At 45.0% G+C, this 15,836-nt stretch overlaps 2 protein-coding genes across 2 annotated transcripts in view; both read left to right on the plus strand.

Moving 5' to 3' along the window:
- LOC308571217 (uncharacterized protein) overlaps positions 1-15,181 on the plus strand; it is a 41,801-nt gene extending 26,620 nt beyond the window's left edge. The window contains exon 6 of the transcript XR_014001287.1: positions 15,127-15,181. The gene's annotated coding sequence lies outside the window, so the exon portion shown is untranslated. The remainder of the gene's footprint in view (positions 1-15,126) is intronic.
- On the plus strand, positions 9,709-15,550 carry LOC308570613 (uncharacterized protein; the record flags this gene model as incomplete). The annotated part of the gene is made up of 3 exons (XM_081165530.1): positions 9,709-9,892; positions 14,605-14,672; positions 14,786-15,550. The coding sequence occupies exons 1-3, from the start codon at positions 9,724-9,726 to the stop codon at positions 15,548-15,550; spliced, it is 1,002 nt and encodes a 333-aa protein (XP_081021656.1). The 5' UTR covers positions 9,709-9,723.
- Between the last annotated feature and the right edge of the window lie 286 nt (positions 15,551-15,836).

Raw genomic sequence — 15,836 nt, forward strand, 5'->3', positions numbered from 1 at the left:
CCTCCTCCCTCCAGAACCCACCGCTCTCAACTGACTCTCAACTGCCTCCCCACCAACATTCAAACTCCCTTTCAAACTCTCCTCCAATCGTCTCTCTCCCCCAGAATTCCACTCTCTCTCTTCCCCCCTCCCTCCCTGCTTGACATTCCTTTGGGAATCCGAATTGAATGACCTTAGTTATCATATTGTTATAGATTGAGGGGGGATCCCATTAAACCCTAGAATTTAATAAATGGTAGGATTTGGGATTATTTGGGACGCTGCAGAGGAATTCCTGGGCTACCCTATGCAAACGGTCCTGGCCAAGCAAGGGCCTTTAAGAAACAATTCAAGGACAAGGAGAGCCTAACTGGAAATGCAAAAGAAGTCCTTTTCCCTTGCCCTGCTGTGTGAACAGAGACGGGATCCAGGATAATGGTGTGTGGTGAGGAAATGATCCCTAAATGATCCTGGGAATTGTAGTTTGTCAGGGGTTCTGGGAACTGTAGTTCTGCGAGAGGAAAGCCGCAAAGCACAGGATAATTGGGGGGACGTCATGTGCTTTAAATGCTCATTGGATGCACTTTAAATCATAGGACCATAGAATTGTAGTGTTAGGAGGGACCCCGAGGGTCATCTAGACCAACCCCCTGCAATACAGGAATCTCAGCTCAAGCATCCATGACAGATGGTCATCCCACCTCTGCTCAAAAACCTGCAAGGAAGGAGAGTCTACTGCCTCCTGAGGGATTTCTTCCCACTGTCATTCAGCTCTTGCTGTCAGAAAATTCCTTTTGAAGTTGAGTTGGAACCTCCTTTCTTCTAGCTTGAAGGCATGGCTTCAGGTCCTGAGAGCTTCTGGAGCAGGAGAAAACAAGCTTCCTCCCTCCTCCCTGTGACGGCCCTTGAGATATTGACAGGGCTGCATGGTGTGGCTCTCATATCCATGTCCGGAGGGACAGAGCAAAACATCTCTCTCTCCCCTTTTCCACCCCTGGAGAAATTGCAAGGGGTCAGTGCATCTGGCTGGTAAAAAGAGGGTCAGAATTTGGAGCCCTGCCAGGGCTGGCTGTGGGCAGGATCCTGGCATTGTTGGGGGTTGGAGTAGATAATAATAATAATAATAATAATAATAATAATAATAATAATAATAATAATAATAATAATAATAATTTATTATTTGTACCCCGCCCACTCTAGGCGGCTTCCATAGAAACCAAAAAACACTAAAATATCATACATTAAAAAACTTCCCTGAACAGGGCTGCCTTAAGATGTCTTCTGAATGTCGGATCTAGAAACTTGGTCAAGATTGAAACTTTCCTTGTTGGGCCGAATAGCAGCTATAAAAATGAATGTTTTGCCAAAGATGTTGTTCTTGTTTCAAACCCTACAGATCGTGGACAGAGTGGAATGTTTTGGAAAGTGGCAGAAGGATATTTCAAAGTTTGTTTGGCAGGGCATAAAGCCCCGAATAAAGTTTAAAATACTAACTGATGCAAAAGAAAGAGGGGGGTTTGCCCTGCCAGACTTAAGGTTATATTATGAAGCTGCAGCCTTCTGCTGGATGAAAGATTGGTTGCTTTTAGAAAACACGGATGTCCTAGATCTGGAAGGGTTTAATAATTCGTTAGGATGGCATGCATATTTGTGGTACGACAAGGTAAGGACTCACAAAATGTTCAAAAACCATATTGTCAGAAAAGCAATATTTATGGTCTGGACAAAATATAAAGACTTATTAGGAAGTAAGACCCCGAGGTGGTTATCTCCAGTGGAGGCTAAGGCCCGAAAAACCCCCAATATGGAGGCCGGTTGGCTGAAATATGGCGAAATATTAGAAAAAATTGGAGGTCAGACAATTTGACCTTGAACATTGACAGATGTGTAATGAGTGGTGCAGGGAGAACAAGAGCATCTAAAGCAAAGGAAACTAAAGAGGCTAAGGAAAAAGAAAAGGAAAGAAGACAATTTGTACAAACAACGTTGACCCAAGGACGCCGTTCGTCGGTTCCAGCTGTACTGGTGACCCATAGAGAACAAGGGGAAACAACTGAGAAGTCCACTGAGGAAGATATGGCAGCAGGTGGGTCAGATACACTATTAAAACAAATATTGGAGCAATTATCAAGTCTGAACCAGAAGGTGGACGACCAGTCTGTGAAGATAGATAAAGCAACTTCCTCGATTCAAAAATTGACTGACCAAGTTTCCCAGCACACGCAAGCCATAGAGAAATTGCAAGGAGCAACAGCGGAAAATCGGGAATTAGCTGGAGAAGCAATCCAGAAAGTGGGAGTTCTACAAAAAGAGGTTGAAGAAATAAAAGGAGAAGTTAGGCCCCTGCACAAACAGGTGGGTGAACAACAAGTCTATCTGTCAATGGTGGAACTGAAAAACCGCGAGAGCAACATCAAATTGAGAGGCATCCCGGAACTCGAGCAAGGAGACTTGATTGGATACTTAACACAGGAATTCTCGAAGTTCTGGGGTTTAAAGGAAGATACAGATTTCAGGATAGTCTCGGCATATAGACTGGGAAGACTGGTAAGGAAAGACAGATCCAGAGACTGTTTGATAATTTTAAGAACAAAGGAAGAGAGAGATAAGATCCTAGGCCTTCATTTCAAAAAAGCAATTGAAATACAAGACAAAAGGGTGGAAATTTACAGAGATATCCCGAGGCAACTGCTGGACCTTAGAGCCACCTATACAGAATTAGCAAAATTGCTGAGACACAACGCAATTCCCTATAGGTGGGAGTTTCCACAGGGATTATCCTTCACCTACAAAGAAAGGAAGGTTAAAATAAGAACACCTGAAGATAACCAAAAGTTCCTTCACGACCACGGAGAAGATCTCCAAAAAGGAGCGGATTGGCTTCCAGGTTTACCAGCACCAATACTGCCCGGAAGTGGGCCAACGCCTACACCCTCGGGATCTGAGAAAAAGGAAGACACCCCATCTTAAGAACATTTTAAATAAAACAGGATGTCTCTGCAGCTACTTAGTTGGAACATAAATGGCGGGAATTCTCCGGAAAAAAGGAGAAGGATATTTCATATCCTAAAAAAAGAACAATTGGATGTAATATGTTTGCAAGAAACACATGTGACTAGGCTCCACAGGAAAGTATTAATCAATAAAAGACTTGGTCAAGAATTTATCTCATCAGACAAAGTTAAAAAAAGAGGTGTTGTAATTTATGCAAAGGAGAACCTGTCGCCAAAATTTTTATTCAAAGATGATCATGGAAGAATTCTCGCAATTGAAATTCAAACACAAGGAGAGAAGATTTTGATATTAGGAATTTATGCGCCAAATGATGGAAAATCAGAATTCTACAAGAAGCTGCATGAGACAATGATGGACTATTTGGACTATGCTAATATCATTGTGATGGGAGATATGAATGGGGTGGTGTCTACAAATATGGACAAATCCCAAAATCAAAACTTGACAACAGACGGCAGACTCCCTAAAACCTTTTTTGAAATGACAGACAATATGGACTTGATTGACATCTGGAGGACAAGGAACCCCTTGGGTAAAGAAGGAACCTTCTATTCTGAGGCCCACTTGTCATGGACACGAATCGACCAAATTTGGATATCTAGAGGGCTGGCTCCGAAAACGAGAAAAGTGGAAATCTGCCCAAAAACCTGCTCCGACCATAATGCCTTAAAAATGGAACTGAGACTTTTTCCAACTGGATCCTTCAGATGGAGAATGAATGACACCTTGTTAAGAGATCAAGAGATTGTGAAGAAGGCCCAAAAAACATTAAAGGACTACTTTGAAATAAATTTGAACACCACGGTGGAGAAAAGAACAATCTGGGACGCAAGTAAAGCTGTAATGAGAGGGTTTCTGATTCAACAGAATTCGATAAAAAGAAAATATTGGAATGGAAAAAAAGAAAAATTTTTAGAGAAAATAAGTGAAGGAGAGAAAAAGCTGAGAATTAAACCAAAGTCAAAAGAGGTGCTAAGAGAGATCAAATTTCATCAAGCACAATATTCGAAACTGATCAATCAAGAGATTGAGTGGAAAATCAAACAAATGAAGCAGAGATCGTTTGAATCAGCAAATAAATGTGGAAAGTTGCTGGCTTGGCAATTGAAAAAAAGACAAAAGTTAAATACGGTTACAAATTTGGAGATTCAAGGAAAAATAGTTCAGAAACCAGAAGAAATAAGAAAGTGTTTCCACAGATATTTCAAAGAGCTCTACGCACAGGGGCCTCAGAAAGAATCGGAAATGGACCAATTTCTGGAAACAAATGGACTACCTAAAATAAGCCAAGATAAAAGATCAATCCTTAACAGCAAAATAACTCAACAGGAAATTGAAGGTGCCATCCAAAACATGCAGCTGGGCAAATCTCCAGGCCCGGACGGACTCACCTCCAAATATTATAAAACTTTGAAGGATTTCTTGATACAACCGTTGTTGGAGGTTTGTAACCAGATCATGGAGGGGAGAAAGGCACCGGAAACGTGGAAAGAAGCATTCATCACATTGATTCCCAAGTCAGAAAGGGAAAAGACTCAGCTTAAGAACTACCGTCCCATCTCACTCCTGAATGTGGATTACAAAATATTTGCAGACATTTTAGCAAGTAGACTTAAAAATGTATTAAATGAAGTAATTCACAAGGACCAAGCAGGCTTTCTCCCTGGTAGACACATGTCGGACAATACCAGGAACATTATTGATATATTGGAGCTGTTGCGAATTAGAAATACAAGGGCTGCTTTAATCTTTATTGATGCGGAGAAAGCATTTGACAACATTTCTTGGATGTTTATGAAGAAGAACTTGAAAGGGATGGGAGTGGGACGGGGGTTTGAAAATGGACTAGAAGCAATTTATGCAGAACAAAAAGCTAAACTGATAGTGAACAATGTGGTATCGGAGGAACTTCGAATTGAAAAAGGGACACGACAGGGGTGCCCTTTATCCCCTCTGCTATTTATTTCTGTTCTGGAGGTATTGCTGAATATGATTAGGGAGGACCAGTTGGTGCAAGGTATAGTGGTCGGAGCGAAACAATACAAATTGAAAGCTTTCGCAGATGACTTAGTCTTGACATTACAGGAGCCAGAATCTAGCACAAAAAGAGTTTTGGAACTTATCCTGGAGTTTGGTCGGGTGGCGGGATTTAAGTTAAACAAACAAAAAACTAAGGTCTTGGTTAAAAATCTGACACCTACAGAGATAGAGGGGTATCAGAAAGAGACAGAGTTAAGCGTGGTTAAAAAAGTGAAATACCTGGGAGTATCCTTGTCCACTAAAAATTTAAATCTTTTCAAAGATAACTATGAAAAATGTTGGTTGGAAATCAAAAAAGACTTGGATATATGGTCAAGATTGAAACTTACCTTGTCAGGCCGAATCGCAGCTATAAAGATGTGTGTTTTGCCAAAAATGTTATTCTTATTTCAAACCCTTCAGGTCGTGGACAGAATGGAATGCTTTGGAAAATGGCAGAAGGATATCTCTAAGTTTGTCTGGCAGGGCAAAAAGCCCCGAATAAAATTTAAAATACTAACCGACTCAAAAGACAGAGGGGGATTTGCCCTGCCGGACTTAAGGTTGTACTACGAAGCTGCAGCCTTCTGCTGGTTGAAGGATTGGTTTCTGTTGGAAAACACCGATGTCCTAGATCTGGAAGGGTTTGACAATGTGTATGGTTGGCATGCATATTTGTGGTATGACAAGGCGAAGATTCACAAACTGTTTAAAAACCATATTGTCAGAAAATCAATTTTTGCCGTCTGGATGAAGTATAAGGATCTATTAGAAAGTAAGACCCCGAGGTGGTTATCACCTGTGGAAGCTAAGATTTCTAAAAAAAGGCCCAATATGGAGGCCTATTGGCCAAAATATTGGGAATTGATTGAAAGAGTTGGAGATAATTGGAAGCTCCAAAGCCAGGATAAACTAAAAGGTAAGGTGCGAGATTGGTTACATTATGCTCAAATTCAAGAGGTATTCAAAATGGATAAAAAAGTGGGTTTCCAGTTGGAGAAATCGAAACTGGAGACGGAGTTACTAGAACCAAGGACTAAGGTACTTTCAAGAATGTATGACTTGCTGCTTAAATGGAACACACAGGATGAGACAGTTAAATCTGCTATGATTAAATGGGCACAGGATGTAGGACACAACATTATGTCTGAGGACTGGGAAAGGTTATGGAACACCGGTATGAAATTCACGGCATGTAGTGCCTTGAAAGAGAACATTATGAAAATGGTATACCGGTGGTACATGACCCCAGTCAAGTTGGCTAAAATATATCATCTTTCTGATAATAAGTGTTGGAAATGCAAGGAGGCAGAAGGGACATTCTTTCACCTCTGGTGGACCTGCCCGAAAGTAAAGGCCTTTTGGGAAATGATACATAATGAGCTGAAAAAGGTATTTAAATATACCTTTTCTAAGAAACCAGAGGCATTTCTCCTGGGCATGGTGGACCGGAAGGTGCCAAAGAAGGACAGAACCTTGTTTATGTATGCAACCACAGCAGCTAGGATTCTCATTGCTAAGTTCTGGAAAACACCAGATTTACCCACACTGGAGGACTGGCAGACGCAGTTGATGGACTACATGGAGTTGGCAGAAATGACTGGCAGAATCCGAGATCTGAGCGAAGAAACAATGGAGGAGGACTGGAAAAAATTTAAGGACTATTTGCAAAAACATTATAAGTTGTTTGAATGTTAAGATAGCGCACGATTAAGAAATATTATGCTTCTGCATTTTATTTTAAGCAAATGATAAAGTAAGCATTGATGGAAAAAACGAGACATATTTGAAACAAAATATTATGTTTATTAAGAGTCTTAAAATTAAATTACAAATTTTTGAAATTGGTAACATAATATATTTAAAGGTATAATAAGATGAGAAACAAGATAACAAATTGCTGAACTGGCTAGAACAATGAATGCAATGCTGAGAGGATGTGAGGAGGTCCAAAAGTTGAAGGACTGTTGAAGGACGTTAAGGAAAGTTTCTTAATATTTTTTCTTTGTTTATTTTTCTTCATATACATATATATAAAAAATGTTTCTTGTATGTTGCCATGTAAACAAATTTGTTAACCTGTGAAAAGAAACGCAATAAAAAATCTATATAAAAAAAAAAAAAAAGAAAAAATTGGAGAAAACTGGAGGTTACAGAGCTATGAAAAACTAAAGAATAAGGTGCAAGATTGGTTCCATTATGCTCAAATTCAAGAGGTTTTTAAGTCGGATAAAAAAACAGGATTCCAGGTGGAAAAATCGAAACTAGAGACAGAACTGTTAGAACCAAAGACTAAGGTATTATCGAGAATGTATAACTTGCTGCTTAAATGGAACACTCAGGACGAGACAGTTAAATCAGCCATGATAAAATGGGCTCAAGACATTGGGTACAACATTATGTTTGAAGACTGGGAAAGGTTATGGACCACCTGTATGAAGTTTACGGCATGTAATGCCTTGAAAGAAAACATTATGAAAATGATATACAGGTGGTACATGACCCCAGTCAAGCTTGCTAAGATATATCATTTGTCTGATAATAAATGTTGGAAATGTAAGGAGGCTGAAGGGACATTCTTTCACCTCTGGTGGACCTGTCCAAAAGTGAAGGCCTTCTGGGAAATGATTTACAATGAGTTAAAAAAGGTGTTTAAGTACACCTTTCCTAAGAAACCAGAGGCCTTTCTCTTGGGCATTGTCGGCCAAAAGGTGTTAAAGAAGGATAGAACGTTTTTTATGTATGCAACTACAGCAGCAAGAATTCTTATCACCAAACATTGGAAGACTCAAGATTTACCCACACTGGAAGAGTGGCAGATGCAATTGATAGACTATATGGAATTGGCTGAGATGACTGCCAGGATCCGAGATTTGGGAGAAGAAGCAACGGAGGAGGACTGGAAAAAATTCAAGGACTATTTGCAAAAATTTTATAAGTTATATGAATCATAAGAATTCGCATGATTTGGAAAGGTTAGCCCCAGCAATGAGAGTGGATGATATATGAAACTAAGTTATATTAATGAAATGACTAATGTTTAAATGTTTAAAATAACATCATATTTGTCTTTAGAGTAAATTGATAATAAGTAATTTAAACTTAAAATGCAATTATCTGAAAGTACAAAAAAACGCATGAAACAAGGTTATAATTTGCTGATATTTTTATTGTTAAGAATGCACGGTGAGGGAGATGTGGGGAAGTCTGGTAGAAGACTGAAAAAAGTTCTGAAATGATGCATCTTTCTTTCTTTTTCTTTTCTTATTATTCTTGTTTCTTTGTATATCTGACTGGGTACCTTTATCTGGAAAAAATGCAATAAAAAATATTATGAAAAAAAAAGATGTCTTCTGAATGTCAGGTAGTTGTTTATTGTTTTGACATCTGCTGGAAGGGCGTTCCACAGGGCGGGCGCCACTACCGAAAAGGCCCTCTGCCTGGTTCCCTGTAGCTTTGCTTCTCGCAGTGAGGGAACCGCCAGAAGGCCCTCGGCGCTGGACCTCAGTGTCCGGGCATAACGATGGGGGTGGAGACGCTCCTTCAGGTATACTGGACCGAGGCCGTTTAGGGCTTTAAAGGTCAGCACCAGCACTTTGAATTGTGCTCAGAAATGTACTGGGAGCCAATGTAGGTCTTTCAAGTCCGGTGTTATGTGGTCTCGGCGGCCGCAGAAGGTATAATAGATGACCCTTGGGATCCCTCCCAACTCAACCATGCTATGATTCCTTCAAACAGCTAAAGGAAGGGGCAGAGGAGCAAGATGCAGAACAAGGGGAGGCACAACCACACACCCCAACAGCACCCTCTGGCCTGACCCACGGTGGCCTCATCCCAGCACACTTCGACAACTGCCCCCCCCCCATTTTATTTTTCTTAATTCAGCTGCCTGGCAACCCAGCAGCCTGGTCCCTGTGTGCAAGCTGATATCATGAAGTGCTGCTTTGCAAGCAAGCCTTATAGTGGCCTGCAAGAGGGATGCCTGTCAGATGATGGTGAGGGACTTACAGAGAAAAGTGTGCCCATCAGCTATAATGAGAAGGAACTGTGAAGGGAGGAGGCGCTCCGAGGCCCAGATGGGAGATGAGTGGCATAGAATTGTTGTTGTTGTTGTTGTTGTTGTTGTTGTTGTTGTTGTTGTTGTTGTTGTTGTTGTTGTTATCCATCCCTGGTGCCTGTGACTTGGCTCACTGGCTTGACTTGTCCACAGCTCTTGACAGCTGGGCAGGCCCTCAGCTGTGATCCCTACATTATATTTACTGCTGTGAATATCTGGTTGGGTACAAGATTGAATCATATGGCCTTTCCATGCCTCTATTCTCTGAAATCTAAGGCTGAGGAAACATCTCACCTTGAAGTCACAGGGGCATTCCATTAAATGTCAACTTACAGACTCATTTTTCCTTTAAAAAAAATCTAGATCATTTCAAAGAGAATTTCTCAAAGTTTGGGGATCTTGCCTCTGTGTGGGATGGGTTTTAACAGGAAGGAGAGTATATGTGAATTGAAATTAATCCCTCCAGATACCCAGAGGTGTTGATGAATTGAAGGTAGAGTGAATGTTGGGGGGGGGCAGTTGAGAGTAGTGAGTTCTAGGAGGCACTTGGTGGGGGATCTGAAGCTGGGCAGTTACTTGGATGTCAAGACGGATGAATGACGCAGTCATTCTCCTAAAAAGGAGGCCAGCTGGAGGAGATACTGGTTTCTGCCATGGCTGCACCTGACCCACCGCAAATAAGGATCCTGTGTATTTCTGCATTTTTATGTTCTGTCTGCTGTACACACCCAGAAATCTTTTCTTTAAATTGCTCTGTTAGCACAGGTACTTGCAGGGATAACACAGGTTCACCTGACCTGCTGGAGCTACAGCATGCAGAAGGTATAATAGGGTACAAAATCCAGCTTCCTGCTAATCTTACCTTTTTTTAATTAAAAAAAATTAAATGGCAAATTTCTGGTCCTCATGGTCTTTGAAAACTTGAAACTGTGTAGATAACGCCTGATAAAGTCTCAGACACTAGACATGCTGCTGAATAAGATTTTGGGGGCTTGTGGGTGGGGCCTTCACATCCTTGGAATGCCCAGACGGAACAAACTTACAATGCATCTGAACAGAATCAGAATGTTCTGCGAAAGGAGGAGTTATGCAGATGGGCTCAGTTTCATCCCCAAGCATCTTTTATTGGCAGTTTTAAAATGGCCTTAAAAGTTTTTGCACAGTCACTGGTAGGGCTGCACTTGAAAGAAATTGAGAGATTATTTGGTGTGGAGAGTGCTCAGAGAGCCCTGCCAGGAACAAACTACTGTAGATATGAAGTTGAATGCAACAAGTAGCTTTATAAAATGCAAGGAGGAGAGGGCTGATTGTTATCAGGATCACAGCAGATTGGAAGGACCTCTCCCCTGTTTCAGTCACAAGGGAAATTCCTCCCTTGAAACTACTATTGACATTGGGATTGGAAAGCCACCAGCGGTGCCCAAGGGAGCTTCCCTCTCATCAAAGGGTTAAGCAGCTCTCACTCACCCACCCAGCCAGCTGCTATTTGTGGTTTTGCAAAAATGGCACTTGTTAAATGCAAAGACGTATTCAATGTCACTTCTAGTTTTGGCCTCACTGAAAACATGTAAAGACAGTTTGAGTTCTGTGGAACCAATAGGAGCAGCAATGGTGTCAAAACTATTAGGAAGGAAGATAATGCAATCATGGTGCCATATGCAAGTAGAATGATAATCAGAGAAATCCCTTTATCTAGTTGCTGCCATAGATATTTCATACTCCGCCACCACGTCCAGAACAACATCCATCACCCCATTGTCTTTAAACTGACAAGAGGCTTCAGTTTTCCATTGGGATGATGCCATTTGGGCCCTTTTTGTGGAGCTTGGGATTTTGAGGGGTGGCGATGGGGGGGGAGAGAACTTGCAAAGCACAACAATCCCAGACCCCGGAGCTGAAGGACAAAGTTGTAGCACTGATTACCATTTACAAACTGTCTCACTGATACAAATGTTTTCACCAATAACAATATATGAATAACATAATTTAATAATGCACGTTAAGACATCATACAGCTTTGCAAACATACAGAGTGATATTGCTTGAACCATATTTTTAAAAATGTACAAAAAAAAGGTTGTTCTGGGGGGAGGGGAGCACAGAAGTGAAAAAAGTGAGGCCTTCAGTCGCCTGTCTCATTTCGCTCGGTATGTACAAAGCCAATGTGCAGATGGGAAACCTCTTTTGGATTTTAAAAGTCCAGCAAATCTTAAAAGACGGCGCAGTGCCATTAGCAAGGTCACAGTTGGGTCTTGGCCAACAAGAAAAAGAGGAGCAACATGACTGGTCAATCAAATGCGCACTATTGGCCCCTCTAGGCCTCTTATACTTCCTTGTAAGGGGGTAAAAAAACTTTTTATCTTCTGGGTCGCTGGATGGAGGCACCAGAACCAAATCCAGACCACCGGGAGGTGCCTCGTTCCCCCACACCAGAGGCAAGAGATGCAGACAAAGGGGCATTTTGCCAGCAGGCTGGTAGGGGAAACTGCCTTATTATACTGACCGTGGGTCCACGCCTTGTTCGGTGTATGGTCTACGCCGGCAGGGCTCTGCAGGAATTCAGGCACCAGCATCTCCCAGCCTTATCCGGATGGAATCTGGGCTCTTCTGTCTCCAAAGGAGATGCTCCACCAAGGAGCCACTTTTTAAAGGAGGACCATAGTTGTTATGTTCCCTGTGAGGTGGTGGCCTAAGGCATGCCTCTCCCCAATGGCTGAAGTTCCCCCGAAACGTAGGAACCCTTGCCTTCACAATAGAGCTTGTCAGATCAGAGGGTGTGTGTGTGTGTGTGTGTGTGTGTGTGTGTGTGTAGTTGTTATGCGGCTTCCCCCTGAGTCCATTCACACCCTTGACATTATGGCAATACTGCAAATGCTGCTTAGAAGACAGTAGGATAAAACCACAATGTTCTTTTTGTTTTTGTTTCAAGTGGAGGAATCTGACTTAAAAGAATCTTGGGGAAACTGCTGCTGCCCAAGCCTCCCTTGTGCAAGGAACAGGTAAGAGGAAAGAAAGATGTGAAAAGAAAAATTTCAAGTCTCAACGAGAAAATATGGTAAATTTGGAGCTGCAGCTTGTCATGGGTCAAGGCAAAGTGGGCCGTGTTTGCTGCACGGCAAGATTGCAGAGTCCCCTCCCCACAAGAGACAGTCTCTGCCTCTCTCTCTGTGCCATCTCTGGGATGCATGGAATCAGATGGTGGGCCTTGGGCTCCTCATCCCAGCTGTCAACTGCCTGGCCATGGTTGTCCAAAGGGGGGCATGTAGCAGTTGCTCCCAGCCTGGCCTAGATAGACCAAGGATGGACCCACCCAGGGGCCTTTTTAGGCCATAGCTCAGCGCACGTGGAAGGCCGCAGGGTCAGTCCTCAGCATCTCCAGGTGAGGCTTGGGAAACTCTGAAGTGAACCCCTGGTGAGCTGCTGCCAGCCAGGCCAGAGGAAGACAGTCTAGAGCTCCCGGGACCCGGGATCTGGCTCCTGAGGCAGCTGTCTATGCAGCCCAGTGGGTGAGGTCTTCTGCCAGGCAAAGGGCCAGGCGCTTTCCTGCATATTCACCTCTGGCGACTGAAGACTCCGTGGCCGAGCTTCAATCTGTCTCTCTGTGTGCCTGTGTTGGGTTCGCACAGCAGGAGTGCCAATGCTTTCTAGTCCAACCCCTTGCCATGCATGAAGATGCAGCTGTGCCAGATGGGGATCGAACCTGCAGGCTGGGCCTTCTCATCCCCACACCTGAAGCCAAGCAGGGAGTTGAATCAAGGCCCTTCTGGGGGCCCGGAAGATGCTCTGCCACTGAGCCACAGCCCCTCCCAAACAGAAACACAGGAAGGGGATTTAGACCCGGGATTGCTCCTTCTACCTCAGAGTGGCTGGGGCAACCCAGGAAGATGGGCGGGGTACAAATAACTACTACTACCACTACTACTACTACTAGTAGTAGTAGTAGTAGTACAGTGGTACCTTGGGTTAAGGACTTAATTCGTTCTAGAGGTCCATTCTTAACCTGAAACTGTTCTTAACCTGAGGTACCACTTTAGCTAATGGGGCCTCCCACTGCTGCCGGAGCACGATTTCTGTTCTCATCCTGAAGCAAAGTTCTTGACCCGAGGTACTATTTCTGGGTTAGTGGAGTCTGTAACCTAAAGCGCCTGTTCTAAAAAGCAGATGTCTTCCCCCCAAAGATCCTGGGAACTGTAGTTTGTTAGGGGCTCTGGGAACAGCTCCCATTAGCAGAGAATCAGGAATCAACAGCATGGGAACTTTAAAAATAAGCTTTATTTACTTTAGAATCATGCATCGGTTCACATCAATAGTGGCATTAAAAACTGTGCAGGCAAAATAGTATTATACATTTGCCGGAACCCCCCCCCCCAAACCCGATAAATACACAAAAGGTAGAATTTTGATAAACTGGGATATCAATGAAAGTACAGGCTGCACAACTGTGCCAGGCAAGGAATTCCTGGGCTGACTTTTGCAAACCAGGCTGGCCCGTCTAGCAAAGGGCAAATCTGTTAACACACCTGAGCTTGCTGGGCACATGACCCAAGGGGAAGTGGGGATGAGCCCCAAAGGTGTGGTGGGTACACAGCCTATGGTTTCAAGGGAAAGGTCTCTAGCGTGCTTTGGCTCACATACTGTATCCTGCTTCCTCCACAGCGCCAGGCCTCCAGGGATGAGGCTCCAGCGCAGGCTCCCGGGATGAAGAACCGGACAACATCCCTGCAGTTCCCGGCTGACATCCCTGGCGACGCTTCCCCACTGCCCCTTCTCCATGTGGGCATGGCTCCTTCCTGGCCCTGTTTGTCACAGAAGCAGCAGCCAAAGTTTCCTCCCATTAAAACAGCTTCTCAGGTGATTTCTGAGAGGGAGGAGACTTTGGCTGCTGCTTCTGTGCTAGGCTGGTCGGAAGCCTGTATGGTGGAGAAGTGGGGAGCCCTGATAAGATCAGATAGGAGGAAATGCCCCTTCCCAGGTCCCCCACCCTCCTGCCGCAGACTGGGGCTAGTCTGGCTGGGAGCTAGGCGCCTGCTCTGTCCATTGAATAATCTGGCTCCAGTGGGGAATGCTTCTGTAGAAATCAATCCCAGAATTCCCCCCCCCCGGTCATTCCTTCCTTCAGTCAGAAGCAGACATGGTGTGTGGAACTGGACCAGGGGAAGAAGTGGCTCTCCTTGCCTTCTTAGCCCATCTTATTCTCTAATTTCTGCATCCCATGCAAATGTCCTTCCTAAGATTCTAGCCAAGCTCAACTGGTGGTCTCAGTTACCATAATGAACCTTAGAATGAAATAGATATACCTATATATTTATCTGGAACTCCCAGCCAATCAGACTAACTGAGCTTCTTTCTTCCTTAGGCGAGAGGCCGGCCAGAGCAAAGGGGGAAAGGCTCCCAGCTCAGGTAAGTGGAAATGCCAACTGAGTGCCCCATATTCTAGGAATGCTCCCTTCCCTTGTCCCCCACCCTCATGCCCCAGACTAGGGCTAGCATGGCAGGGAGCCAGGCGCCTGCTCATGTTTCTTTTTTCTTTGCAGTGTGGGAGCCTTTCCCCAACACGTATTTTGTTCTGGCCAAATCCCTGGAGAGACGCGGCGAACATCAGGTACCAGGGCAGAGGGAACGAAGGGATCCTTGTGAAACATGTTTTGGGAGTCCTAGAAACACTCTCCCCACCTGTGGCTTCCATACTCATGTGATGTCCGTCTTCCTCCACAGGGCTACACCTCCAGGGATGAGGCTCCAGCGCCGGCTCCCAGGATGAAGACCCGGGCAACATCCCGGAGGTTCCCGGCTGACGTCCCTCGTGGTGCTTCCCCACTGCCCCTTCTCCGTGTGGGCATGGCTCCATCCCGGCCCAGTTTGGCACAGATGCAGCAGCCAAAGTTTCCTCCCATTAAAACAGCTTCTCGAGTGATTTCTGAGAGGGAGGAGACTTTGGCTGCTGCTTCTGTGCTAGGCCAGTCGGACACCCGTACAGAGGAGAAGTGGGGAGCCCTGATAAGATCAGGTAGGAGGAAATGCCCCTTTCCCAGGTCCTCCCCCCCCGCCTGCCCCAGACTGGGGCTAGCGTGGCTGGGAGCCAGGCGCCTGCTGATGTCTCCGTTTCCTTTGCAGCGAGGAGAAGGTTCAGCCTGGGAGCCGCTGCATCCCGGGAGGGACTGGGGCCCAGACAAAGGCCTCTCACCCCAGAGGTACTGGGACAGGGGGAAGGACAAAGACCCCAATACGGAGGCAAAGTGTGGAAAGGCTCAGAGTTCGGGTAGGGGGAAATGCCAATTGAGTGCTGGAGTGGGGGCGGGGGGGAGCAGGCCTGTCTCTCCCCAGCCCCTCGCCCCCCTCCTTCCAAGCCAGGGGTCAGGCCATTATGTGCCCAGGCAGGAGCAGCGATCGTTGGCAGCCAGTGGGGACGTGGGCATGGGCACAGAGCCACGCCTCCACAGGGCCAGGCCTCCAGGGATGAGGCTCCAGCTCCCGGGATGAAGGACGAGAGAAAATCCCAGCGGTTCCCGGCTGGCAACCCTCGCACCTCTTCCCCACTGCCACTTCTCCATGTGGGCATGGCTCCTTCCCGGCCCTACTTGGCGCAGAAAGAGGAGCCAAGGTTTCCCCCCATCAAGAACACCTCAAGAGTTATTCTGGAGCCGGGGGAGACTTGGGCTGCTTCCTCTGTGCCAGGCCAATCGGGACGGAGCCCAGATGCCCGTACGGAGGAGGTCAGGTTGGGGCAGCTAATAAGATCAGGTAGGAGGAAATGCCCCCTTCCCAG

This window comes from Podarcis bocagei, assembly GCF_964188305.1.
Source record: "Podarcis bocagei genome assembly, chromosome: 13".
Classification (NCBI taxonomy): Eukaryota; Metazoa; Chordata; class Lepidosauria; order Squamata; family Lacertidae; genus Podarcis; species Podarcis bocagei.